This window comes from Lampetra fluviatilis, chromosome 7 (genome assembly GCF_964198595.1).
Source record: "Lampetra fluviatilis chromosome 7, kcLamFluv1.1, whole genome shotgun sequence".
NCBI classification, from domain to species: domain Eukaryota; kingdom Metazoa; phylum Chordata; class Hyperoartia; order Petromyzontiformes; family Petromyzontidae; genus Lampetra; species Lampetra fluviatilis.
The window spans coordinates 3,936,185-3,962,504 of NC_136281.1; the positions used below are offsets into that span (position 1 = coordinate 3,936,185).

The following is a 26,320-nucleotide window of genomic DNA, read 5'->3' on the forward strand; positions in this document are numbered from 1 at the left end:
ATCTAACCCAAAAACCTCTATTATGGGTGGACTGTGTCGTGAGATTTAAGAAACTGGCCCATTGATTCAACCGCAGTGCTGGGAGATGGTCCACTGTCTGCTAACCATTACACCACGACAGCATAACATACACGGATGAGTTACATATTGATCAAGTGCGGCCAAAATGTTTTTGGCAACGAGATATTTAAACTGCACAGATATGAATTATTTTACCATATTGGTACATGGTACTTTATTTTGACAATATCCAATGTTGACATCTCAGCAGCGGGTGATCATGTACGTTCAAAGTTTACATGCATCTGCATGTATGGATATGGGCATGGAGGCCTTTCATTCAATTAGAGCCATGTCATTTGTTATCACAACAAACCTGTCCAATAAAACAGTTTAATGTTCTGTCCATTAATATTCATACAACGCATGCCAAAAACAACAACAAAAAATATGCAAATCCAAACCGTATGCAGTATGCACACAATGCAGATTTTGCATCAAATTAAACCTAACATTAGATGTGTGTGACTATTTTCGAGCCTCCTACAATGGAGCGAGCGTTCTGTTAGTTAATGCAAATCCATTCCACGACGGTTCATTTCCTGTACATAATTTGTATACACTATTACATGTACAGTATATGAATGTACATAATTTACTCGGTTATATTTATGCACATAATTCATCGAGATATGCTATATATGTACTATATATATATCTCGCCATGCGATGAAAGTATTAATATGGACAATATATATTGAAATACCAGGGCATGGAATATTAAGTAGAGTACAAGGGATGCATGAGGTATAGTACAATGTGAATAGTTTATTGAAACATTTTTTGGCTTAGCGTCAGGATATATTGCAAGATGCTGCAATTTCGATATAGCGCATTGTAAAAGTGACCCAAGATCAAAGTTATTACCCTGCTTAATAAACCTACCCTTAGTCAGCTCTCCTGCACTCGTCCTGTTCTGAGAACTATGATTTCTATAACACGGAGAGCCAAGTTTATTGATTTGAGAAGGCTTAATTTATGCAACCAGTGCACACTTCTGGACAGCAGGCACCCTCGACCCCACTTTAAAACTAGCGGATCTGGCCATTGGCACAATTGATTATTTTTTTTATACTTTGAACACAAAACACTTATTAAAATAACGTATCCATAAACAAAATGCAAAACTGGCATAGCCTTCTAAACACAGTAAAAAAAATACAAAATGGAGTCCAGGAATACCTTTGCATTTTTGTAATATTTCAAATATTTTGCTAAAAATAGTCAAACGGAACTTATTGACAACATATAGTAACTTTAGAATGTCCAATGGTATAACCCTACAAAATAAATATACTTTCATTCCCTTTAACAGACGTCGTAAACCAAAACGTTTCATTACGTCATACGAAGCAGTATATATTGTTTGGATGTTTGCATAAATAGGATGGTCACTTATTTTTTGCCCAGATGTTGTTCTCCAGATGTCCCCCCCATCTCAAAAAGGCGTCTCTGAAAACAGAACCGCTTGACAGCTCATGAAGGACTCTTCATAGCCCCCCCCCCCCCATTCTCAAGCATCAGCATTTGAGACTGACGCAGATCAACTCACGTGCGGAATAAACAAAAAATTGTACTCTAAAAAAGCGAGGCTTTAGCAGGAGATGTTTAAGCCCCTTATTAGCCGGCCGAGGGGGGAGGCAAATAGTGAAGGAGACGCTGCTGGTGACATTTGAGACATTTCAGGACTGTACATGGTGGTCCAGATGTCTTGTGACCCCCGCAATTTAATTATCTAAAACCTTATTTTAAAAAAAGTAAGGTTTATTTAAAACAGAAATGAACATGCAAAGGAATGCATGTTTGGGGGGTGAATTAATCTAGGGTCACAAGACAACCGGACCGCCATGTATATACTTTTTAAATGTTGAACTGCTGTTTAGTGATTAAGCAAACACCGTATTAATTAAAAAAATGTGCACTACTATTTGTGCACATGGCTAAAGCCTTGCAGTAACGACGTGGCCCTGTTTATGACATGAACAGTACCGTTCTGTTTATTTTACACTGTACAGTACAGTATTAGACTCCAGGTGCCACCTGGCGAAATGGTTGATACTTTTTAAAAGAGCGTATTAACTCGTGAATGTGTTGTTTTGGAAGCATTATATCCCCAAAATAAGATGCCGTACCGTAATTACGCTTTCTCATCGCATTGAAGAGATGTGAAGCAGCCATGCCAAGAAGGTCTCAGCATGATGTCTCGACAAAATGCACAGCTGCACTGTGTTTATATTCGATAATGGCTTGAGAACTACACTCCAATATTCTATGAAATGACGCATCACAATACAGTAACAAAAACTGTGTTAGTAAAAAAGATGATCTTTGGAACAGCAGCACATTTGTGGGAAAATAAATGGGGAATGCAGCATTTTTTGGCCGAATAAATCATAAACGCACAGGGCTTCATGTCCGAGTCGGTGATGTACGTAAATAAATGCTCACCCGCCACATCACATCCAGTATGCCTGTGAAAAAAAGAGCTTTATATAGCTCATCGGATTCCTCCAGTATAAATATTCTAATTCTGATACTAGTCACGTGCCTAGTCAAATTGTAAATGTTGTGGATTTACTCTCCAACACACCGGTGGGTTGAAGTAGTAACGTTTACGTGGCAAACCTTACTAGCTGTGTCGGGTGTTGGAGGGTTATGACACATTTATACTTACGCGATCTAACCCACAAACCTTGAATTATGAGTGCCTACCACAGTCTACATCGCGACCTGCATACCGCATGTGGACTTTGATCCAACGTGCACGACTACTGTAAGTGGTATATCAGGTAAAAACAAGGCAGCTACAATTCCACCTGATTCAACAGTATTTGCCGCTCACACGATGGAATATGGCATTGGTCACAGCTGCGGATATCTATTGTTCCACTCATACAACCAGCACCACAGCCCTTCATGAGCAGTGTGTTGGAGCAATATGAGTTATATCCCGAATAGCAGGGCGGAAGGGAGGGGAAACAGCAGTGGGATGTGGCGATGTGATCAGATAATCAGACGAGGAGGGGCCATCGACCAATGAGTAGCAAGTTGGTGGGATGTGGTGATGTGATGGGATGTGATGAGATGCGGTGACGCGTGGGATTTGATGGGATGCGGTGCCGCGTGGGATGTAATGGGATGCGGTGCCGTGTGGGATGTGATGGGATGCCGTGCCGTGTGGGATGTGATGGGATGCCGTGCCGCGTGGGATGTGATGGGATGCGGTGCCGTGTGGGATGTGATGGGACGCGGTGATGCGTGGGATTTGATGGGATGCGGTGCCGCGTGGGATTTGATGGGATGCGGTGCCGTGTGGGATTTGATGGGATGCGGTGCCGTGTGAGATTTGATGGGATGCGGTGCCGTGTGGGATTTGATGGGATGCGGTGCCGTGTGAGATTTGATGGGATGCGGTGCCGTGTGGGATTTGATGGGATGCGGTGACGTGATGTTTCCGCGCGCATGCTGCTCCCACAGCCCTGCTCGCCTCTTTCCTCCCGGCTTTGTCCCCTCCGCGGCAAGAAAGTAAACCGCGCTAATCCCGGCTCCGACATAGTCCGGCCCCCCCACCCCAGCCTTCTCCATCCCTCCACTGACCAACATTCCTCCGAAACTAAAACCGCTCCCAGATCCTCTCTGTTGGTCGAAGAGTAAAAACACATTACACACGAAAAAAAAACCGAGAGACGTAACCCTGATAAAATTAATAACAACGTAAAAATCGTGGGTGTTTAAAAAAAAAATATAACGGTATCTATCTAAAAAAATCCATTGCCAACAACACACACACATACATACGGCCGAGCCCAGCCCCGATGTTTGAGATTCACTCTGGTACAAGCGGGGGGGGTGAGGGAGGAGGTGGTGGTGGGGGGGTGAGGGGGGAGGTGGTGGTGGGGGGGTGAGGGGGGAGGTGGTGGTGGGGGGGGTGAGGTGGTGGTGGGGGGGTGAGGGGGGAGGTGGTGGTGGGGGGGTGAGGGGGGAGGTGGTGGTGGGGGGGTGAGGGGGGAGGTGGTGGTGGGGGGGTGAGGGGGGAGGTGGTGGTGGGGGGGTGAGGGGGGAGGTGGTGGTGGGGGGGGTGAGGGGGGAGGTGGTGGTGGGGGGGTGAGGGGGGAGGTGGTGGTGGGGGGGTGAGGGGGGAGGTGGTGGTGGGGGGGTGAGGGAGGAGGTGGTGGTGGGGGGGGGTGAGGGGGGAGGTGGTGGTGGGGGGGTGAGGGGGGAGGTGGTGGTGGGGGGGGTGAGGTGGTGGTGGGGGGGTGAGGGGGGAGGTGGTGGTGGGGGGGTGAGGGGGGAGGTGGTGGTGGGGGGGTGAGGGGGGAGGTGGTGGTGGGGGGGTGAGGGGGGAGGTGGTGGTGGGGGGGTGAGGGGGGAGGTGGTGGTGGGGGGGTGAGGGGGGAGGTGGTGGTGGGGGGGTGAGGGGGGAGGTGGTGGTGGGGGGGTGAGGGGGGAGGTGGTGGTGGGGGGGTGAGGGGGGAGGTGGTGGTGGGGGGGTGAGGGGGGAGGTGGTGGTGGGGGGGTGGATCATTACGTCGTGCCTGGGGTTGGGCCCTCCTCCTCCTGCTGCCGCTGCTCATGACGGCACCCACGGTCCACAGACCGTGATCCACCAGAGACGGGGATAAGGACCACAGACAGACGACACAATTGAGAGAGGGAGAAGCTCGCCACGTTTCTTCTCCTCCTCCTCCTCCCCCCCCTACCTCCCTTTATACTCCCCGTACAAGCAGCAGCAGCGACATCAGCCATAGCCGAGCAGCTGGGGGAAGAGAGAAGCAAGAACGTCGCCTTCGCGGGGAGGTCAGTCGAATTCTCCCATCGCATTGTAGACGAACACACGCGCGAGGATAACACACTATAACGTGGCTCTTTGTGTGCACGTCTAGCGGAGATGTGTAGCGTTTCACAGTGAATGTGTTTGCCGTAAATCTGTGGTCGTGCCCGTATTTGTATGCGGCGGCGGCGGCCGTTGCGTTGCTGTGCTGCGGTATTGGTACCGCAGCAAAGTGCCCTCTGCGCAATAATCTTCGTCGGATATTCACGGGGCGATTGTGTCGATTGTGTGCACGAAGGAAGGAAGGATGCGTGGCTCTCGTCTGCTACGGCCGCCGTGTAACGGTGCGGCGTGGTGGTGGTTGTTGTTGTCATGGACGCCCCCGTTTTGGCCTCTCCCACGCGATTTCTCTCTCCTTAACGCTCGTTGATTATCTCGTTCTCCTCAACGCCGCCGCAGCCACCTCTCATCATCGCCCATACTTTAAGCAGCTTCTCGCCAAACGATGTCCGTCGTCGTTATCGTCTTCTATGCCTTCATTCCCCAAACATTATTCTCATCAGCACCACCCCTCGGCTCGCCGCCCATTGTGATGGGAGCGGTCGGGGCGCGGAGGCATTTCACACAAGACGTCATTTTCATTCATTTGCTGAAATCTTTCTTATTTGCATTGCCGTTACCTCATTGTTATTGCGGCGTCGGGGAATAATAATAATGATGATGATGATACGTGCGTGTGTTTTCTTAATTGCGTGATTTGTTCATTAACCCGCAAACGTTCGTGAGGCTAAGCCTGTGCCCATCTCCTCCACTCCCGCCTCTATTCCCGTTCCATCATTCCCATCCCCCACCGCGTTTGTCCTCCATCTCCGATATTCATCTCGTATCTTCCCCACTTCTCAATATTTCAGCTTTCTCTCTGTTTTATTGTCATCTCCCTCATCCGTCTCACGTCTCCTCCATCTCTTTAAAATCTTCCATCACAATGCTTTGCTTCATCCATCACATTTATCCCGCCATATCCACAATATCATCTCCGTATTGTTCCCATCTCCACTTAGGCATTTTATTTCTTGCATTTCTTTCGTCTTACTGCAAACTTACGTCTCCTCCATCTCGTATCTCCTTCATATCCCTCACTTCTTCACAGTACAGTTGCGTCTATCTTTCCCATCCCCCTCACTTTTGTACAGTGCACTCTATACCCTGTCTCTATTTCACTCATTTCCATCACTCATCCTTCCATCACCCCACATGAATCGTGTATCTTCGACATTTAATCTTTGTTTTCCTCTCATCCATTTTCGTCCTGCCTCCATTTTATTCAAATCTCCCTCTTTACCCATCTTATCTCCTCTATCGTGATTATATCTCCATCACCTAATGATCCTAATCTGTTATCTTACCCTTCCCCCATGTGCCCTCTATGACTCATCTCTCTGACATCTCCGTTACCATCCTTTCACATTCCTATTTATCCTCCCGTCTCCTTTACTTCATCTTCATAGTTCATCCAATTTATTAGCACGTTCCTCATTCTTTTAACGTCTCTATCTCCAACCTATGTATTTTCTCATATCACCCATCTTCCCCATCATATAACATCGATCTCGTATCTTCAACGTCACATCTCGCCTCCCCATTTTCAACTTTCTATTTATCTGCATTTTCTTGGCATGCTTATCCATCTCGCATCTTGTCCTTCACCCTGACATCTCAAATAGTTTATCTGATGTCACCTCCATCGTTTCCGCGGATCCTCTCCCATCATTTCCCTGGGGATGAGGACGTGGGTCACTGGGGGCAGGAAGGATATGCATTTGGGAGAGCAGCTCCCAATAACGGGCACTCCATTACCCAATAACATGTATCTCCACGACCCAGTAACCAACACCAAGAACCCTATAACCCGCACTCCATGACCTAATAACATGCACCTCTTGACCCAATATCCCACGCCAAATGACTTCATAACCTGGACTGTGCGATTCAATAAACTGGATTTAATATTCTAATAACCACAGCTCAAGTATATAAACCACGCATGATAGCATGTACTCTCTGACACACTGAATTGTTGCTATATGACCTGGGAACTTACAATACTGGCCTGCTAACCCGTATGGCATGACTTTTTACCCTACAGTGTCTACTCAGAGGCTGCTGATAATTCAGGAAGAGAGGCAGGCTTATGCCTTAGGGATATTTTAAGACGCTTTAATTACCACTGCCTTAGCGCTTGCACATTTTACTTGGGAGCCGCATGAACCACTCGCCGTTGTTGCCTTCATATTAAAGGTGGGGACGGTAATGCTACTCGCCATTCGGCCCGGTCTAGTAGTAGCAGCAGCAGCACCGCCCAGGGCGTGGCTGCTGCCCCTGGCTTCTTGTGCGGGTGGAGTGTGTGCCCTCCTCACAATGGGCCCTCAGTCTCGGCCCTGCTACCGCAGGGGTGGCTCCCCTTTCCTTAGCAGATGGGAACCCCAGGGGCGTCTGCCGGTCCCCATTCTTGGATCTGTTGAGCCAATGTGTAAAGCGGCAGAGTGAACATGAGAAAATAATATTGCGTGTGTTCTGCTAAGTTTCACGAGGAACAAATGTGTATGGATGTGCTGTGTTTTTGCCCGCATGATGCAAGCACCAAAGCCGATTATAATGTGTGACTTAAAGTATTAAAATGGTATTGTGCCAAGTTATGGGTGACTTTCAGCAAATTGTTAATGTGTTTTTTTTTGTGGTTGGCATTTTTTACAAAACCACCATTCACCTCTTGCCTCTCTCCTGGGCCCTGCCTGCAATGCCACTCACAAACCATAACTTTAAAAGCAATACATTTGAGTATGTTAATACATCAGCCAATCTTATAACTATAACATGTTATATAAATGCCATCACACTCAACCAATAAAATACTGCCACAGAATTATTCCAAGGACACATTTTCGATTGTAAGGGCAATAAAATGTACGGATAATATTTAATGCTAGGACAGATGGTGGATTTGAAAAAGAAAATGTAATTCAATATGTTATTGATTTATGCTCTCTGAGTACAAACTAATTATTTTGTTCTGTAGTAGCATTGTATAGCATCCACAACAAATTACATTCCCACAAATTGTTGAACACTCGTACTGTATTTACATAAAGCTGTTTGCAATTTTCTCACTTTTTGGATGTCTGTTTTCCTGTAAACATCATTCCACCTACACACACAAAAGCTAAGCTTTGAAATATTAACGCGACTATGTTGTGCTGGAATGTAATGTTTTGCTGCTAAAATATTTGAAAATAGTGTGAAAGCACTTAACAAATGCAGAACATTTGCACGTTTTTATCCAGTGGTAAACGTGATCACCCAAAAATCTCTGTCTCCTCTTGCATGGAGACACCTGCCATTGTGCCATGGGCCGGGGCTCTCCGCCTATTGATGTTATACCAAGGATACTTGAGCGCTTTTAGTTCAAAAGCAAGTGATTCATGCTGATATTTTGCCTTTCCTCAGGGACAGGCCAGCGGCATATAATGTAATTAATGTCTGGACAGCATGTCTCATATTGTAATAAAAACCAATGGGCAAGACATATATAAACCAAACTCTGTAATGTATAAACCTCTTGTATGTATCAGAAATATTTTTTTTATATAACCGATAATACCAGCAGCCACAATTGGGCCTTATGGTCACAGGGGGCCTCAGTAACACCCAATCCTATATGAACATAAATCATTGGTGGTTTATAGGGGTTTTTGTCAATAGTTTCCACTAAAGGGGTCCAAAAATACCAAATGCTCTTGTCTAAAATGAATGAGGTTTTTGGCTCTACAAATGGAATTGTGCACTTTGGAAATACTCTAGTTATTTGTATTCTATATACATTTGTATTGTAATATTTAAAGATATACAGTGATTGCGTGTTTTCTTTAGCTTTTTGAACCGTGGGTAAAAGAGTAATACCTTGATTTTATAAATGTTTGCTCACTTTTATAATTATTGCCCTATTTGAACTATACAAGATCATGTTGTTTATGTTCAGCAATGTCTCACTTAAAGGACTTTGCCCTCTAATTGCTCCCTGTAAAACTCAAATAAGCACATTGTATTAATGTCTAGGTTATTCTGATTAATCTGAGGGTGGCAGAAATGAAAATGGGCTGTGAACATATCCTTGTTTGAAAACTTCTACCAAGCAGACTTACATGGAAATACAGGCATCTAATGGGCATATGCTTCCTGTTGTGTACCTGTATACGTGTATTCTTTTCAATTACCTGTTTAGATTGTAGTTGTGAGAGATTTAGAAACCTGTACTGGATCACTGGCGATCCTACTAGGAATGTTCCCGAAATTTAATAATTTGCATAATTGAAACCAAGTTAAATGCTGTGTTGCCATGGCGTTGTATAATAACCTATAATTGATGTGTTTTGTTTGAAGTTCAAATACATTTCTCAACACTAATATTCACATTGTTACCAAAATAGGATTGGACAAATACATTTGTGGGCTCGTATATCACATTCTGCTTGATCACTTTGCTCTTAAGTTTATTTTTCATGATCGACTTGCAGCATTAGCAGAGTTTTGATCATTTCAAGATCAGTACTGAGTATCTATAGTAAGTTATCAGTCAAGTTGTTGTAATGGAAGAGGCAAACCTTTATATATTAATAACACAGGAGCATTGAAGTGAATGGTGTTAGATGGGCTACGTGCAGACTGGAAAGTGGGTCACCACCCATCACTAGAAAGGATCAACCACCATCTACCACAGTTATCCTTTCAACTGGAATTTGTCTCAGCAATTCTGTTGCAGGGAGCAGCTATACTCTCAAACAATAAATCACTTGCACCAAAATGTGACTTCTCTTGGCATGACCACTGCCTCCTTGGTTGCATTGGCATCATAGCTGTGCTACATTTTCATGTTAAGATGTTTACAGCTCTTTGTCAATGGCCTGTGAATGAGATGAAGGTTTGTTTGACATACTTCAGGATTCTGGTCGGTGTGGGTTGGTGAAGGGAGGAATGAGGATCTGTGCAAATATCACTCATCATGAATGTTAGTCATGGCCGTGTAATGTCAGGTCATTTGGTTCGTAACAATGCGCCAACCACTACACCATCCTAACCTAAGAGTACTAAACCATTGCTTTTAGTTTCAGCATAATATAGTATTGTATTTGCTATTTCTGCCTTTGCTGAATTTCTTGTAGAATTTTACTAATGGAACGTGATTTTTTTTAAAGAAAAGTTTAAATTAATTAGATGTGCAGTCATGTTAAAATAATAGTTCTGAACTCATTGCTGCATTCTTAAGGATGAAACTTGGAGAGATAAAAATGGATAAATAACCGAATCATGGACGGCAATGCATTGACCATGCTGTAACTAATGTCCCGCAGTCAGAGCGATTTGTGGCACATGCAATGTTTAGTGAGAGTATTTCCATATTTTTGTGAGCACAAAACAAGCACATTATTCAGTGAATGTATATGTTTATGAGCATTTTTTGCCTATCATCTGAAAATGGGTGGCAGAGTAAAACATTACAATGTTTTGAAGTACTTTTCCAGCCTGATGGTTGGATTACATATAATAAAATGCAGCCATTTTTACATGCACGACCTTGTTTAATGACGTATGTGGTGTTGGCTACATTAATAATCAATTCATATTAAGGTACCATATGTGTAATGTTATCATACAATCTGGCAACAGAGGCATTTTTTTATACATGTTAACAGCCATTCAGCCCAACAAAAGTGGTGGTGATCGACTTGGTCTTTGTAAGGTCGTGCGTAAAATTCTTTCTATAATTGTAAACACAAGTTAATGATAGCTCTGCAGGAAATTGTTAACTTAAGAATTTATTCTAGGAGTTCCTCTGCCACTGTAATCTTTGTACGAAAAGATTATGAGATTAGCATGGACAAGGGTAATTTAGTTCAAGCTGTTTATCCAGTTTTAATTGGCATCACCAAATGTTTTACCAGCACATTTTTTTCTCTCATCACCAAATCCTCTCCTGAACATGTTTTGAGTTAGGTAAACTTGAATATTATGTGTCTTTGTAAAACATATTACACTAATGCTATTAACATTTTTATCATTGAGGTACTGTTTAAAACCCACAAGACATACTGTACTTTTCTAGAATGAATATGTTTACACATGTCATTGTTGAAATATGTTTGACCTGACAGTGGTATGTGTGGTATGAGGTGGTTTCAGCCAAAAGGTATTTGGTTGAATATAAGATCTAGAATGTGGCTGGAGAGGAAACCGATATGAGCTATTGGCCAAAGGGTTAGCGATAAGATTGTGGCAAATATACAATTCGTGTATATTTCCTCCGCAGTATTTCTATGTGTGCCGTCTTTGGGTGTATTTTTTTTTAATTAAACAACAGCACTTTCCTATATCATTATATGTACTCATTCTCACAATCCATGGACGGTTTGGTACTCACCAAATTATATATTTTTGAGGATATTTTAAACATGTTAGGTTATTAAACATATAAATGATATCACTACACAAGTGGTCCTGTCCCACCATTTCAAGCAGAACCACAAAGCAATTCACTTAAATTGATCTGGGAGTCTAAGTTACAGCATATGGAGACTTGAAGGCCTACTTGGCATTGTTTACCAGGAGCACTTAAATGCAGTGGTAAACATTTTAATAAATATTGATTGCACATCAAAAGGATGAATAGTGGAAGACATTAAATACTCGTATTTGTTGTTGCCCTTGATGGGGTCAACTATAAGACACTCAACATTTATTTCGTATTTGTGTTTTATATAAATCAATATTAATCAAATACCTGATGGTGAAGAATGCAGTATTTTACTAGGATACAATTTCTACACAGATATATAGATATAGCACAAGTTACATTGTGCTATATTTTTCATGCTAATGCTAATGCATGTAAACCTTGTTAATACACAAAATGCTATTTCAAAGGGCAACACATGTGCCGCATTCGCACTACTTTGATGAGAAGGAATGCTTTGCATCCTCAAAATCTGGTCCAGACATTAACACACGTGTGTCACAGCGATACCCTTCTGGAGATGAATAGTGCCCAGGCCATGTGTACCATCATAAAAGCCCGAGGCAGCTATGGGTTCCATAGCTCAGGAACAAATTATCCTTTGGTGCCAACATGACCTGTATTTGTCTTTTGATCCCATGTACTTCAAGTCAACATTGCCATTTCTCTAGCGGTGACCGTTTTCACCTATACAGTGGTATCTCGGTATACGTCGTTAATTTGTTCCAGAAGGTAGGACTTATACCGAAAATGACGTATACAAAACAAATTTTTCCTGTAAGAAATAAAGGGAAAGGAAATAATCCGTTCCAGAGTATAAGAAATTATATTTTATATAGCATATTATACATTCATGGGGTTGTATAAAATAATTCAGACACTACTTATTACTAAAAGGCATACATAAATAAAAATAAAATGTAACGTCACTTTACCTTGCTGAGAGGAGTTGATAGCCTACGACGATGGTGGTGAGGAAGGGGAGGAGGAGATGTTATATTTTGGAAGGAGAGTCCCCTTCCATTAAAACGTCAGGAAGCTGAAATTCTGTTTTTTTTTCTCTTTTATGTCTTTTTTCTTGACTTAAATCTGGTTGAGGCTCACCAGGTTTGAATTTTACTAAAAACCTGTCCATTGAAATTTGTTTTTGCCTTCTAAGAATGTTCCTGAAGTGTGACATGTCTGGTCATTCCACACAATACTGTTAGAGCCGTAACAGTATTGTGTACGCGGGTACTGTACGCGGTGACTCATCCCGACCCATACATGTTCTAGCAAGCGCGTCGTATCCCAAGCAAGACGTCGTATCCCAAGACTTTTTTCTCGTCAAAACACGATGTATACCAAATTCTACGTATTCCAAAGCGGTCGTATACCGAGGTATGGCTGTACTTTTGGTGCCAATCTTCACTTATTTTTGGCATTACGTTTCTGAATCTTGACTTGAACGTTTTATGCTGGTAATTGCTAATTCAAAATAACATTAATTACACCAGGATTAAGTAACCCAACAGTTTTCAGTTGAAATGTTAGTTTCAAGAACTTACATAAATGTTTAAGTCTATGTACTGGTTTGGGGGTATTAATGATAGTCTTAGTCTGGTGAAAAAGGCATCGTCTTAGTTCAGGTGTGACCTCAGAGTATTTTGGTATGTTTTGACTACAGTATCTGCAGGCCATGGCATGGTGATGGGTTTGGAAACTAGGGTCGTTGAAACAATATTTGTGACAATGTGATTATGATTGATAACAATCTGCTTTTTGGACCAAAATCTTGATAAAAAAAATAGAATGGCATGTGTGGTCCACCTCAGCTTTATTGCATTCATGAAGTCTAAACTAGTGACTGAATATTTCAACCCTGTCCAATACCGGTATGGAAATGGGTCATGTGGTTATTTATTCTATCGCATTATTACATTAAGAGTGGATGTCGGCGAGGAAGTAAAACCTGATTTTGAAATTATAGTGCATTTAAAGCATTTAAATCCTTGTAGATCCGTGTGAGGAAAATGCATCTGCGTATTATTCACTAAGGTAAGCTGTTCATGTGTTGCTGAGTTGTTACCACACTGACATTAACTTACATAAAAACCTTTGTTTATTCCACTGTGTTTGTAAGATAAGTGTATTAAGTTTGTAATCAGAAATGTATCTCACGAAACTGGTATGCATGTATGTTGAACTTATTTCGCGCTGTACTTAGCCAATCCTGCTAATCGGAGGTGCGTATGTGTACATTTTAGTGTGTTTTCTCCATCATTATTTGGTTAATCTGTATCAGGAATCTAAATGCACGTAAGAAACACGAAATCTAAAGAGAGACCACGTGCACAAGCACATGGTGCCACAGTCGTTTCATTAGAAGCAGGTGGGATATTTAGTATGAACTCAAAAGTGTTCTTGCCAAGTGAATCGATTTTTTACGGCTGTATTTTAACAGAATGGCTATGGACACTGCTTTTTAATTTGTCGCGACACGAGTGGCGTGATGGGCTATGTCACCGCAATACGGTTACGTGGTCTGTAGCATTGCCGTTATGACAAACCAATGACAAAGCCACACGCATGGTGCACTGTCAATGTTGTCAACATTGGCTCAAAATACATTGTTTGAAATATACGGTGTACATGAGGTTAGTGCAGCCACATTACTTAAACGAAAAAGTGAATTATGAAAATAAATCTTAATTTTAGAACTTTCGTGACTGCAGGAATTATTATTTGGTTCTTTCGGTTAAGTCACGTCTAAAGATAAAATAATAAATTAAATTAAATAATAGAATACGACGTTTCGATTGCAACACAAGCAATCATCATCAGGTATAATGGTTAGATTTTATGTCGCTATTTCATTATACCTGATGATGATTCTTTGTGTTGCAATCGAAACGTCGTATTCTATTATTTAATTTAATTTATTATTTTATCTTTAGACGTGACTTAACCGAAAGAACCAAATAATAATTCCTGCAGTCACGAAAGTTCTAAAATTAAGATTGAACCACTTCTACGGGGAAGTTTTAAGCTTATCTTTTTTCTCTCTCTCTGGCGACTTGTTTTCTCTGCCTGTGTCCTCTTTAGAATGTTCACACTTAAATTCTAACTTAGCAATCTTTGAAATCCGTAATCAACCAGGCTATGCGTTAATTGTGTGTTGACCGACCCTCTGTGTTGTATTACATTACATTTCGATATTTTTAGTAGGTTATTTAATTTTAGTGTGTCCTCCTGATTTTCAGGCTTACTTGCCGTGCAGCACCACGTCTGTTGACCACTCATTGATATGCAAAAATGTTTCTCTAACCCACCTTCCTTCTCTCTGCCCCCCCCCCTCTCTCTATTTAAGGCCACCCCACAGAGACGATCACCCCTCTCTGTTACCTGTGTTGCTCCCGCTATGTATCTTGGTGATATCTGTCTGCTAATATGTCTGTCTATAGTTTTCTGGTTAGATTTTATGTCGCTATTTCATTATACCTGATGATGATTGCTTGTGTTGCAATCGAAACGTCGTATTCTATTATTTAATTTAATTTATTATTTTATCTTTAGACGTGACTTAACCGAAAGAACCAAATAATAATATGAAAATAAAGCTGCATGCTTGGAAACCAGCAACAGCCATCACAGAGATATTTCGCAACGGGTCAATGGTTCGATTTGTGTAAATGTCTGGTAACACCACAGGGTATTACCGACGTCAGATGTTTAGTCACTCATACCCATCATCATGTACTAATGATGCTTGCTGCAGATTACTCAGATTACACTCTCTCTCCATAATCCACTCAGTTTTTAAATTGGTACATTACAAAATTTAGTAACTATAGTGATTAACCATTTTGCTTCTTAGAGCTCCAAAATGAATGAAACAGATGGGTTTACAATGTAAAGTGTAATGTTGGCTGTTCTTTTTACCTTTGCGACAATTTATATTGGTCCAGTGCACTGCACTATGAGCCCAATGACTGCAAATTGATTCACTGCCATGGCTACTATCAGTGGCGAGTGATATCTGAATGATTCCTGGGGCACCCTTCACCAGCCCGCGCTGACCAGCGTGTTTTGTATGGTCAACAACCTCTAACTACCAACACTGCATGGGCAGGCCTCCATCTATCAGTAAATGAACAACAATCTTCAAGTTATTATTTATTTTTAAATTGTGCAAAAGCAACCCAGAGGACATGCATCACAGGTTGCGTTAACTCCTTTGCCCTTGACTTGGGTGTAGCTGCAGAAAATGTGTCATGCGCAGATTGCTGGCAAACTTTACAACGGTATGAAAGGTCATGTTATAATTGTAAAATTCCCTTGTATCAGGCAGTTTATAACAGTACTGTTTGAGATTACAACTTGGCATAGCTGAAATCATTTTGGGGTTTTTTCACGACTGCAATGAAGTAATTTTGTTGTTCTCCTCAACGTCCCAATCTGCAGGGTTTTCTCGAGGAGCTAAGAGCCTAACGCAGCCATGACTGCGGTAAGCAAAGACCTGGAGGGCAGCATGGACATACAGCAGCAGTACGAGAGCATCAACAACCGATGGGAGGCAAGCGAGGAGGACTGGGACAATGAGAACAGCTCGGCAAGGCTCTTTGAGCGCTCCCGAATCAAGGCTCTTGCTGGTACCGCCTCCGCTACACTCGCTCGCTTCACACACGTAGATCAGAGTGAAGGCAAGGCTGTGCTGTCTTTAGAGTTATCAGTTTGTTTCTAAAAATGTCTCTCTACTCTCACAATAAACAAAACAAATTCCCCGACTGACATCAGGCCAACTTACTTAACTGAAAACGCAAGTAACATTCCATCTTAACATACATGTTTCATTCACATAAAGTAGGCTTCTGTTCAGTTTACTCTGTTTTTTATTAAGTTAGCCAGAGGGGCTCTATGCAGTAGTACCGACTGTCCTTATGAGGGTGCTAAAGGACTGATTTGTACCTGTACTGCAGTGTGTTTGCCTTGAATTGTGAGTGTGGGAGTAATTTGATACACGGCACCTGCTGTTCTGTACTTTCACGAAAATAGTTCAATGCACAAACCGCACAATCGTATTTTTTTTATGGAGGGAAGGAACAGTTTTAATCCATAAGTGTAATTTTCAAACCTGGGGCGGCCATGTTTGCTCAGGGCATCGTCATATTTTATTTGTCCGTGTGTTCTTTTAGTTGTTAGCTATATCCTCCAAAACCACTCCACCATTATCGTCATGAGATGTGGTTGTAGTGCTCTCACTCACAATCAGTCACAGGTTATATCGGAGTTACCTAGACTTGACCCTTATTGATCTCGGTCAAAGAACCCTGTGGCTGCCTGCAAGGCACGATGGGTGGTGCACCCCCAGCTGGACGAGATACAATATTGCACTATCTGCAGTCGCCAATGGTACAGTTAAAGAGTGCCTCGTGCTATAGTTTGTCGTTTATATTTACGCGATCTAACCCCAAAAAAAACTTTATTATTGGTAATATTGGTCGCGAAAGCCTACGTGTTAAACTGAGTTTTTCTTCAATTTGTCCAGTGAGTAGATGTTCGTGTTGAGTGTCGGGTGAGTGGCGAGTGTCTGCTTATTGGTGTCTGGTGAGTGTCCAGTGAGGTTTTGGTAAATGTCCGTCTGATGGGTGACTGCTGAGTGACTGTGTCATGAATGTCAGATGACACTCACCAGATGGGTATCTGGTGAGTGTCAGGTGAGTGACACTCGTTGCCATGTGCCAATGAGGGAGGGACCAACAGGAAGGAGAGCGGGGTTGACAGAGGTGGCTTGAAGGGCTGATGGGGAAGGTTCACCTAGTTCATAGGATGGGTTGCCCATTAGGAATGTTTATAATCTTCAATTTGTGTTATAGATCTATAGTGAGCTTAAGTTTTCAGATTTGCATTGCTCACACAACTATTTATTTGGCAATAGTGTCAACTGCTGCACTGTTTTCAACCGGCCATATAGAATACTTGCATCAACGTTAACAAGTTAAAGGATCTTTAAAAATAAACAAAAAATGGCAATTGAATGTGCAGTGTGACATTCCCAGCTGACCCTGTGTTTTACAAGGTTTTTTTCTCCTCTGGGGCTCCCTGTTTGCACAGCTTCTCCTGCTGTTGGCAAAAGCCGCTGAGCTCATGGTACAGCTATGCATAGTGAGGCGTGGCACAGTTCCTTCAGCCCAAGAGTAAAAACAAATATAGACCGTATTATGAATGTGTACGGTATTGATATTTTAAAAATTCAACTGGACAATTACTTTCACATTATGTATAATGAGCTGTTTAAAATGTATGCCCAAGAGGTTCGATTTTTCCCTTGGAAAAACACAACATTAAGCTAATATTTCAAGGCTTGGTAGACAGATTAAATGCGTTTATTTATCCACTAGGATGCTCTAAAGAAACGTGCACTCAGCAAATAGTGTCTGTGCTAACTTAAAAAAAGTAGTCAACATTACAATGGTTCATGTTTTTTTTATTTAGTGGCCCAAACCCAAAAACAAATATGGACCATTGTCTTGCTACTTCGACAATAGAAAATTAGCAGAGCTCATCCTTCGGCCATGTAGGGTTGGTCGTAGTTGTTGTTCTGTGTGTCTGATGAGTGGCTTCTTCCCACGTGCTGGCTGGGAGCTTCTTCAGCAACCGAGTTCCCAGCACGTGGAGTGAAATGACGGGCATCATGCTGAACAACATGCAGTACAATCCGAAAATAAATCTTTGATGAGACTTACCCAATGCTGCGATAGACATAACTTGGAATGAAATGTAGTTATTTCGCATGTTTCTGTTGGCTCTGTACCACTGTGATGCTCAGCATGCCTTGTAATGCTGCCAATGGCTTTGCTAAGGTTGAGTCATTAACCAACTTCTCCTTTTTATATAAAGCGATCCTTTTTTTAAATCAGGGAATGCTAGCTGGCTTAGCTACAACTTGCGCTTAATTTTCTTGCGCAGTTTCGTCTCAAGTCTCATAAAATCAGTGGCTTTAAAATATTTACAATTGTAAATTTGAGGCATTTTTTTCTGCCTGGAAGTAGTATCATTCTGACATCGCTTGACCAACACAGTTTCACTTGGCAGATCTCACTTAAATCATGGGTTCCAATATCAGTATATCTATTGGTGAACAGCATCTGTGCAGGGTTGTGTCAGTTGCAGCATCTGGCGGTTATGACGTTGATTTAAATTCTTTGCCATTCAGTGCTCGCCAAGCTGCATTGGCTTCCGGTTGCCGAACCAATACATTATGAGGTTGTATTCATTATACTCAAAATGCTTACCACAAATGAACCACAATACCTTGCTGATTTCGGCAAGGAGTTGCAACCATCACGTGAACTCCGGTCATCCTCGCAGCAGCTTTTGTCTAGCTATCGAACAAAGACGGTCACTGCATCGTGTGCTTTCAAATGTGCTTCTGCGGCCATCTGGAACGATCGTCCTTCCGATATTAGGAAGCCACCGGAGCAATGCACTATTAAATCAAAATTGAAAGCTCATTCTATAGAACTGATTTTTGTGTTTAGTTTTTTGTCCTTCCCCTGCACCTCCGATTAGCACAGGAGGCTGCGTACGATGCGAAAGAAGTAAAAAAACCATTAAAGTATACATCTTCCTACTGCGGCATTCGAAGATACAGGACTTAATTCCTCTTGAATGACACAGCCCGATCGAGGCATTCACCAGCAGGAACTCGGCCCAAAGCTGTGTAGCTTCATGGTTGAGAAGAAACGGGATTCTTTTTTTTGTAGTTTCCATCACATTTTAATGCAGCTTTTACAATTTTTAAACTAAATTTAGTTGTAAAAATTTTTTCTCGTCCATCCATAAATATAGTAAATTAGTCATTTTTCTTGACTGTAAAATTGGATACTTTTAACCGATCCCCCATGCTCCCCGCACCCACAGCGAGGCATCGCGAAGTCACGAGGAAAATTCCTTGATTCCTCGAGCAAAAAAGGATCTATTTTCAACTTGGTGCTGAAAATATCTGAAAGTATGCTACAGACTGTAAAGTACACCGTGTTTACACGGCAGGTCAGTGCATATATTAGCACAAGAAAGTAAACTTTAGTCTTGTGAAACACATAGCTATATATTAATTTGAATGCCATCCAGTGTTAAAAAAATAGGAGTTAAACACCATTGAAAAATTTCCACCATTTCTACAAAGTACTACACGACATCTGATTGGCATGTTATCTAGTTTTCAATAAAAAAAAATCTATCCATCATTCAAATGTGACATCACCTGACCATTACTGCAGAAAAATTCTCAGCCAAAATGAGTAAAAAGCATTTGGACTCCCAACTGTCAGATACCAATTAAAACAATAGACAATCACTTGCGTGGAAGTGATAACGACCAGTACGTTTATTTTGGACAAAATACAGGATTCTGTTACAATCGTGCCAGTATAACGTGTTGTATGGATTGATGAACGGACAGTTCGAGTGGCTTTTATATTTTTTAAAAGTTACAGTAGTTATTTTCATTTCGAGGGCAGGCACGTGGTGGGAAAACCAGAATGGTGTGATCACCTGACTCGAGAGACACTGCAACTGGCAATAACGTATCTTGTGATTGAAATGAAATTTTTTTTAAAGAGTTTCTTGTTTGCCGAACAATTATGTCACTGTTCTCCCACACAAGAATACAATGATCACCGAGCCCTTGAAATGAAGAGAGGCATGCCATGCACCCACCAGCAGCCGCACAATTTCATGGATCACGAAAACCAAGAGACCGTGACTCGTTAAATGTTTTAACCTTCATGTTTTTTATTTGTATCTATTTTGCTTGTATACTTCAAATATATCCACAGCGACCGCTATGGTATTAAGCGAGGGGGTTAGCATGTTCACAAATGCTTGTTTCGTTGGAAAACCTGTACTTCTGTCTGTCTATCTGTCCTCCAGTCCCTGCCATAAGCTGCGTACCCGAGGTAACAAAAGGAGTACAACAGCTGCAGTAGGAAAAGCCTCGCAGAGGAAACTCTTGCGTAAAAAGATACAGAAAACTGGATTTGACTGCCAAGCTGCCCTTGTCAATTCTGGAATGGACCAGTTGCAGGGACCACCGCCATGTCTCCACGGCTGACTAGCATTTACAGTGTGGCCCAAAACCTGTCCTACCTGCTCTGTAGGCTGATTGTTTAAACTCAAGAAAGGGTGCTGGTGTGATTTCAGCATAAAAGTCCCCTTGAGTACACCGGATTTGAAAAGACAAAAACAACGCTGAGGTCAAATTGTGAGTCATTTTCCTTAAAGTAGCTGTACACTGTAATTACTGCAATAAAAAAACCAAGCTAAGTCTGAAGTCAGTGCTTTAATAGCTGTTGTCTTGCTATTCGTGTTATGCCCCTTTGCTGCTCATCCTTTTAGGTCGAACAACTACAAACAGTTAATATCGTCATCGTTCCCTTGACGTGCCATTATCCGAGGCAATGACAACATTCCCCTAATCTTACCATAAAAAACGCACCTGTGTTGCAAGGCTGTTTCTCTACAGGCACATTTTCAAGGAACGCTGAGCAAGTTAATATTTCTCCTGACTTTTTAACACCCATACGAAAAAAATATACGAGCGCGCCTGTACCGCCAACAGCGATGTTGCCAGCTGAGCTTAATCCACATTGTGATCGGGTTTCGTCCACGCGCATGACGTCATGCAGGCTGGAGACCAGCTGAAACGCAGACATCAGCAAAGTGGTACCCATATGCAACCACCTGCACCACACGGACCATGTCAAAAAACGAAAAGGCAACACCCAAGGAAGTGGATTGCTGATAGGGAAACGGCACTAAAGAGATTATGACGCTGAGAAAAAAAATGATGTGAACATCTGTTGCGATGATGGTTGTCGTCATGATAAAGCCAAATAAAAATGTGTACCAACCTGTATAGTTGGCTCAGAACATTGAATTGCCATTGTGGGAATATTATATAACTGAGCGGGGGGCACAGTGGTTCGTGCACTATGCTACGACCCCAGCGACCTGAGTTTGATTGCCGGCCACTGCTCACATCAATGGCGATTGATACCAGAACTGCTCCTTGGCCTCCCTCTTCACCAACCAGTACTGACCAGCAAGGAGAAGTATGGTCAGACAAGCCCCATGTGACTACGACAGCATTTGGGAGGCCCTTAAGCATACAAATATTTAGAAAGGATTGTGAAATTTAACTGAGCAGGTCGCCAAATAAAAGTTACACACTACATTGCTCTGTGTAGGCATGCTTTTACGAGGCAGGTGTACCTTTACTGCCACATAGTACACAGTTGTATTTCTCAATGAATTCTGTTGTTGCTAACATTCGATTTAGAGCTACACATTCAAGCATACAGCACATTGAAAAGGGCACATGGGCAGAGGCTATCTTGTAATGCTGTGTAATTCTATGATGTATGGAGTGTATGTACAGTGCTGAAAACTCATTGATTTGGGGATTTTTGTTTCACTTTAAAAGAATTGCCTGTAATGGAGACTATGAGAATAATCTATACACTTTATACAATTCCAAAATTTTAACTCATTACCACCATTAAGATATCCTTATACAGTGGCACAGCCTATGGCGTCTTCCCTTTCAGATCGGGATTATGAACCTAATTCGTTCCTGAGATCCGTTTGTAAGTCGAACGGTTTGTAAGTCGGAACACAATAATGCACCCTATTTAAATGCCCATATGGTCAGTGTTATAAAATGTGTTCAGGTTCAACAAAAAGGGAAGCATTGTAACACTGTAAAAAGTAGTGTGTAGTAAATTAAGCCTAAAATAAAGTAACATAAATAGAAAACAAACTTTTATTTTCACTTTGCTTGAGTCCTGATGCTAGCTTGTACTGTAGTCGGAAGGGGTGAAATAAGTCACCCCACAATTGCACACACAGACACAAACACACAAAGACATAAACACACCCAACGTTGTAACCTTAACAGGCTGTTGGGGCAAGTGCTATTAGCGAACAGCGCCTTCATAGGCCGGCACGGCACACGAGGGAGTGGGTGGCCAACATCACGCCCGGCCGCCTTTGTCTCCCCAGTAGTGATGTTTATACACCGCACCAGATTCTGGTGTTGGCTGTGAGCAAGGATCGAACTCGAGTTATCGCTTTCATAGCGCAACACACACACAACGCAAACACTCACTCCCAGCGCGAGGCCGACTCAATACATCTCACGGAGGATCGCTCCTCTGAACAAAATAGTTCCACGGTTCAGTTTGCAATTGCGAGTTTGCGTTTTAAGTCGATGTTTTTTTTATTTCATGGAAACTGGTTTGTAAGTACGGGTGTTCGTAAGTTGGGCGTTCGTAGGTCGAGGACTGTCTGTACATTTTTTGTCCCGATTGTGAAATATTAGATTAGTTCTTTCGTATGAGAATAGGTTTTCCCCTTTTTTCTGGCAACAAAACAGGTGTTGAGATGTTAAAACACCAAACAGAAACTTGTACAAGGAATCATGTCTGCATTAACCACAATACTTGTGGTCAGAATGCAAACAAACAACATACTCTGATAATATATGCATTGTCTTTGAAACTGATTGGTCCACACCAGAGATGACTTTCTTTTGAGCCTAGTCCCAAACGGTGTTAGACCAGAGGACGTACGTTCTTCCGTATATTCTTGATCAAACATGTGGATGTGCTGGCCATATTGTTCTTAATGTGTGCAGCAGGTACAATGTGAGCGGCGGTGTTTAGTTTCAGCGTTGACACAGGTTGTGCGAAGGAGAGGGTAGGTGAGTCACTGACCTCTACCGTTTTGTAAGAAAATGGAGGAAATTTTTTTTAACCAGCATATTTGTTCAAAGCTAAACTAATAAGTCTAACAAAGAATAATACATTTTTCTTACACGAATGAAAGGCATTTTGGACTTTAGGTTCACAGGGTTAGATTTTTTCCATAGCAATGAAGCATTTATCATTTCTGTGCTAACTTTTTTTTTACCGAGTACATTAATTTTTCTGTTGCTTAAACTATTGCCATGTGGCTAAATTCCATAAAAATAGTCGCAGTGCTCAGTGTTATGCATGTGTGTTTAACGTCACATTAACTTTTCTTGTGCAAAGGATGTGTGTGCGGAGTAGCATAGCCCAGCCCACTCCGTGCTTTTTTATGCAAATAGAAATGAGGCCGTACAATGGACCGAGCCGACCAATCCTCATCGAGTCACTCATAATACCAAAGAGCAAGCTACTGTGCTTCGGTACTTTTCCCCCGTGTGGACTTTGAACTGGTAAACGGCAAAGTTTGTCTGCCCACTCACTGTGCTTTGGTGCTGAACCTTAGAATAAGAAAAAAAATCCACCACAACTTTTTTTGGCGGCCAACGCCGAAGCCTTCCATTTCGGTTGTAAGAATCCGTGCAAGACTCAAGAAAGGAATCCTGTCCAACCCGCGGTGGTGACCGGTGTGCTTGGCGGCTGGCTACACACCCACTCGCCCATTGAAAAGAAGCCTGCCCGGTGTTTACTTTTGCGTTCCGCTTCGGGTGCCCATCGCCGGAGCTCCGTTTTCTGTTTGCGCCGTGAGTGTGACTGCTCCAACGGAGAGGAAGAGAGTCTTCGGCAGGCTGCTATTGGGTTGGCAAATGAGCTAAACATTTGGATTGTGCTTCGTTCATGGCTGAAAACGATAGCCTGTTGGACAGACCCTCTTCAGCGCCGGGTTACTCGCCGGCCATCATACAGCATTACGCGCAGCTGGACGGCAGGTTCAAGCAGCTGCAAGGTACGTGGTGCCACTTCTCCGGGAGAGCCGCTCCTCAAGCCACGAGGGGTTGGATGGCCTTGCACGTGGCTAAACAGGACACGCGTTTTGTTGTTCAGATGCAGCCATAAATTAGGACATTTATTAAATGGACATCACTATAGGAAACGGTGTGGGTTCCCTCCCAGGAACTCTCTCTGGCAGTGGCTTTTAATTAATGCGTTAATGTTAATGAGATGTATCATTAATGCACGTAGACGAATCTGCAGTTGCAGAACAGAGTGGTAAATCCTGGGCGAGGGTTTTTTAATTACGTGTACGATCATTTACCGCACCTTGTCTGAAGGTCGCACACAAAGTTTCATTGAGCTGAAGAGCAAGAATGCTATCAAACGATGTTATCGTTTTGTCAGTGTAATTGATACATTAGTTCTACGCATCTGAGAAGCACCTCTGCTTTTTGAAGAACACGCTCCAAGGTTTAAGTTTTCATGGCTGCAAAGCTTTTAACTAGAAGTTTTGAAGGTTGTGCTTGTTGTAAGAAAGTAATGTCTGTAGCAAAGGCAGGCACGGGAAAGGTTAGTTAATGTTTTATTAGCAAGAGCAGTGGTATCAGTAGTCACCAGAGCAGTCTTATCGGATAGCTCGTGGAATGGCGAAAGGAATGGCGCATAGCCGACCTCTCATTTTCACAAATATATTTGTACAAATATGATATATGACATTCCAGGTATACTAAATGAGCTGCAGTTGTATTTGTGCGATTAAGGTTCTACAATTGCATAGCATTTATTTTTTATTACAAATGTCCTTTAACCCGTTGGGGTCGATTGAGATGCTCGTTTAAAAGACAAACCTGGATTGCTCAGATTTACGATGCCAAACAATTTTATAGTTTGTAATTTGGGTTACGAATCTGATAAATCATGGCTACTCTCGCAAATTACTTTGAAATGCCCAACGTCCACGTGCGTTGGAAGGCACGTTTTCGTTATTTAATGACAAATTTACCAGCTGTTTACAGGAATCAAATGATCAACTCCGTGAGACGTTTCTCGGTGGCAAGCATGTGGGCTACCTGGGCCACCCAGCCCTCCCGTGTCAGGGTTTGAAACAAAAAAATTAGGGCATTGACTTTACATGCGCAATCTGTAATGATGAACCAGTCACAAAATACATTCACACAAATTAGTTGCATGTTTATTAGCGAGAAGAGAACAACTTTTGAAGTGAAAATGTTACAATATGCAATTAGTTCTTTAAAATTGCAAACATAAATGAGTATATAGGAAGAACATTTGGTGACTGCATCTGCATTATTAATGAGTGATCTCGTTTCTAGCTCTCAAATTTCAGTTGCCCAGTGGGTGCTGCAATTATTCAAATACAGAATGTTGAAGGACAGTGCTTGTGTACATACAGCTTTACAAAATGGCTCTCGTCTGCCTCGATAAAGCTTCAACACACAGCTGCATTGTATATTATAAGTTGTTGATGGACTTTCCAAATAGTATCGGTAATCTGTTATGAATACAGGAACGCCTCACCTCGTCGTACATCTCAGAAGCGTATTGCTCGGGGTCTTTAAATGAAGTGATGTTTAACGTGCAGATTCACAGTTCTTGCACAGTGGTGCGTAAGCGTTGTAAATTTAGTTTGACAATGCAACGTGCTGTCATAGAATTTGCCTCATCATTTCACAATGATGTGGCATGTGGGTGCGTTGCCTCCTGAGGATATTAATCTGCAGAGACATTCTGCTGTTCTGGCTGTGCGTCAGGCATATGCTGATTGCTTGCGCAAGCCCATAATTACACCTCATGTCATAAGCCCAAGAGGCAGTCGTGTTGGGAAAACACTACATTATACTTTGGGGTGTAATAGAGCTGTTATTAGAAAGGTGTGCACCTCATCGGGACACCACCAGAGCAAGAGAAGAAAATGCAACCCAAATGCAGTTGGAACACGTTTTCTATTGGTAAAGTCACGTAGATAGGTTCAAAGAAAATACCAAAAAATAAAAACTACGATGTTTTCGATCGCAACACAAGCGGTCGTCTTCAGGAAACAATATGCATTTTTCTTCCATGATTTTTTTTTAACCACAACACCTTATGGGACGCCCTTCTCAAAGCGTCCTCTGCTACGAATGTTTGAATTAGGCACCCACTGACCCGGCTTGTCAGCTTTCCGGAGTAACAACTGAACCT

At 42.3% G+C, this 26,320-nt stretch overlaps 1 protein-coding gene across 2 annotated transcripts in view; it reads left to right on the forward strand.

Moving 5' to 3' along the window:
• Nucleotides 1-4,599: 4,599 nt before the first annotated feature.
• Nucleotides 4,600-26,320, forward strand: part of SPTBN1 (spectrin beta, non-erythrocytic 1) — a 51,660-nt gene continuing 29,939 nt past the window's right edge. For both annotated transcript variants that reach the window (XM_078858205.1, XM_078858207.1), the window contains exons 1-2: nt 4,600-4,857; nt 15,840-16,027. In XM_078858205.1, the coding sequence (XP_078714331.1) occupies nt 15,874-16,027 (154 nt within the window). In that variant the 5' untranslated portion in view covers nt 4,600-4,857; nt 15,840-15,873. The remainder of the gene's footprint in view (nt 4,858-15,839; nt 16,028-26,320) is intronic.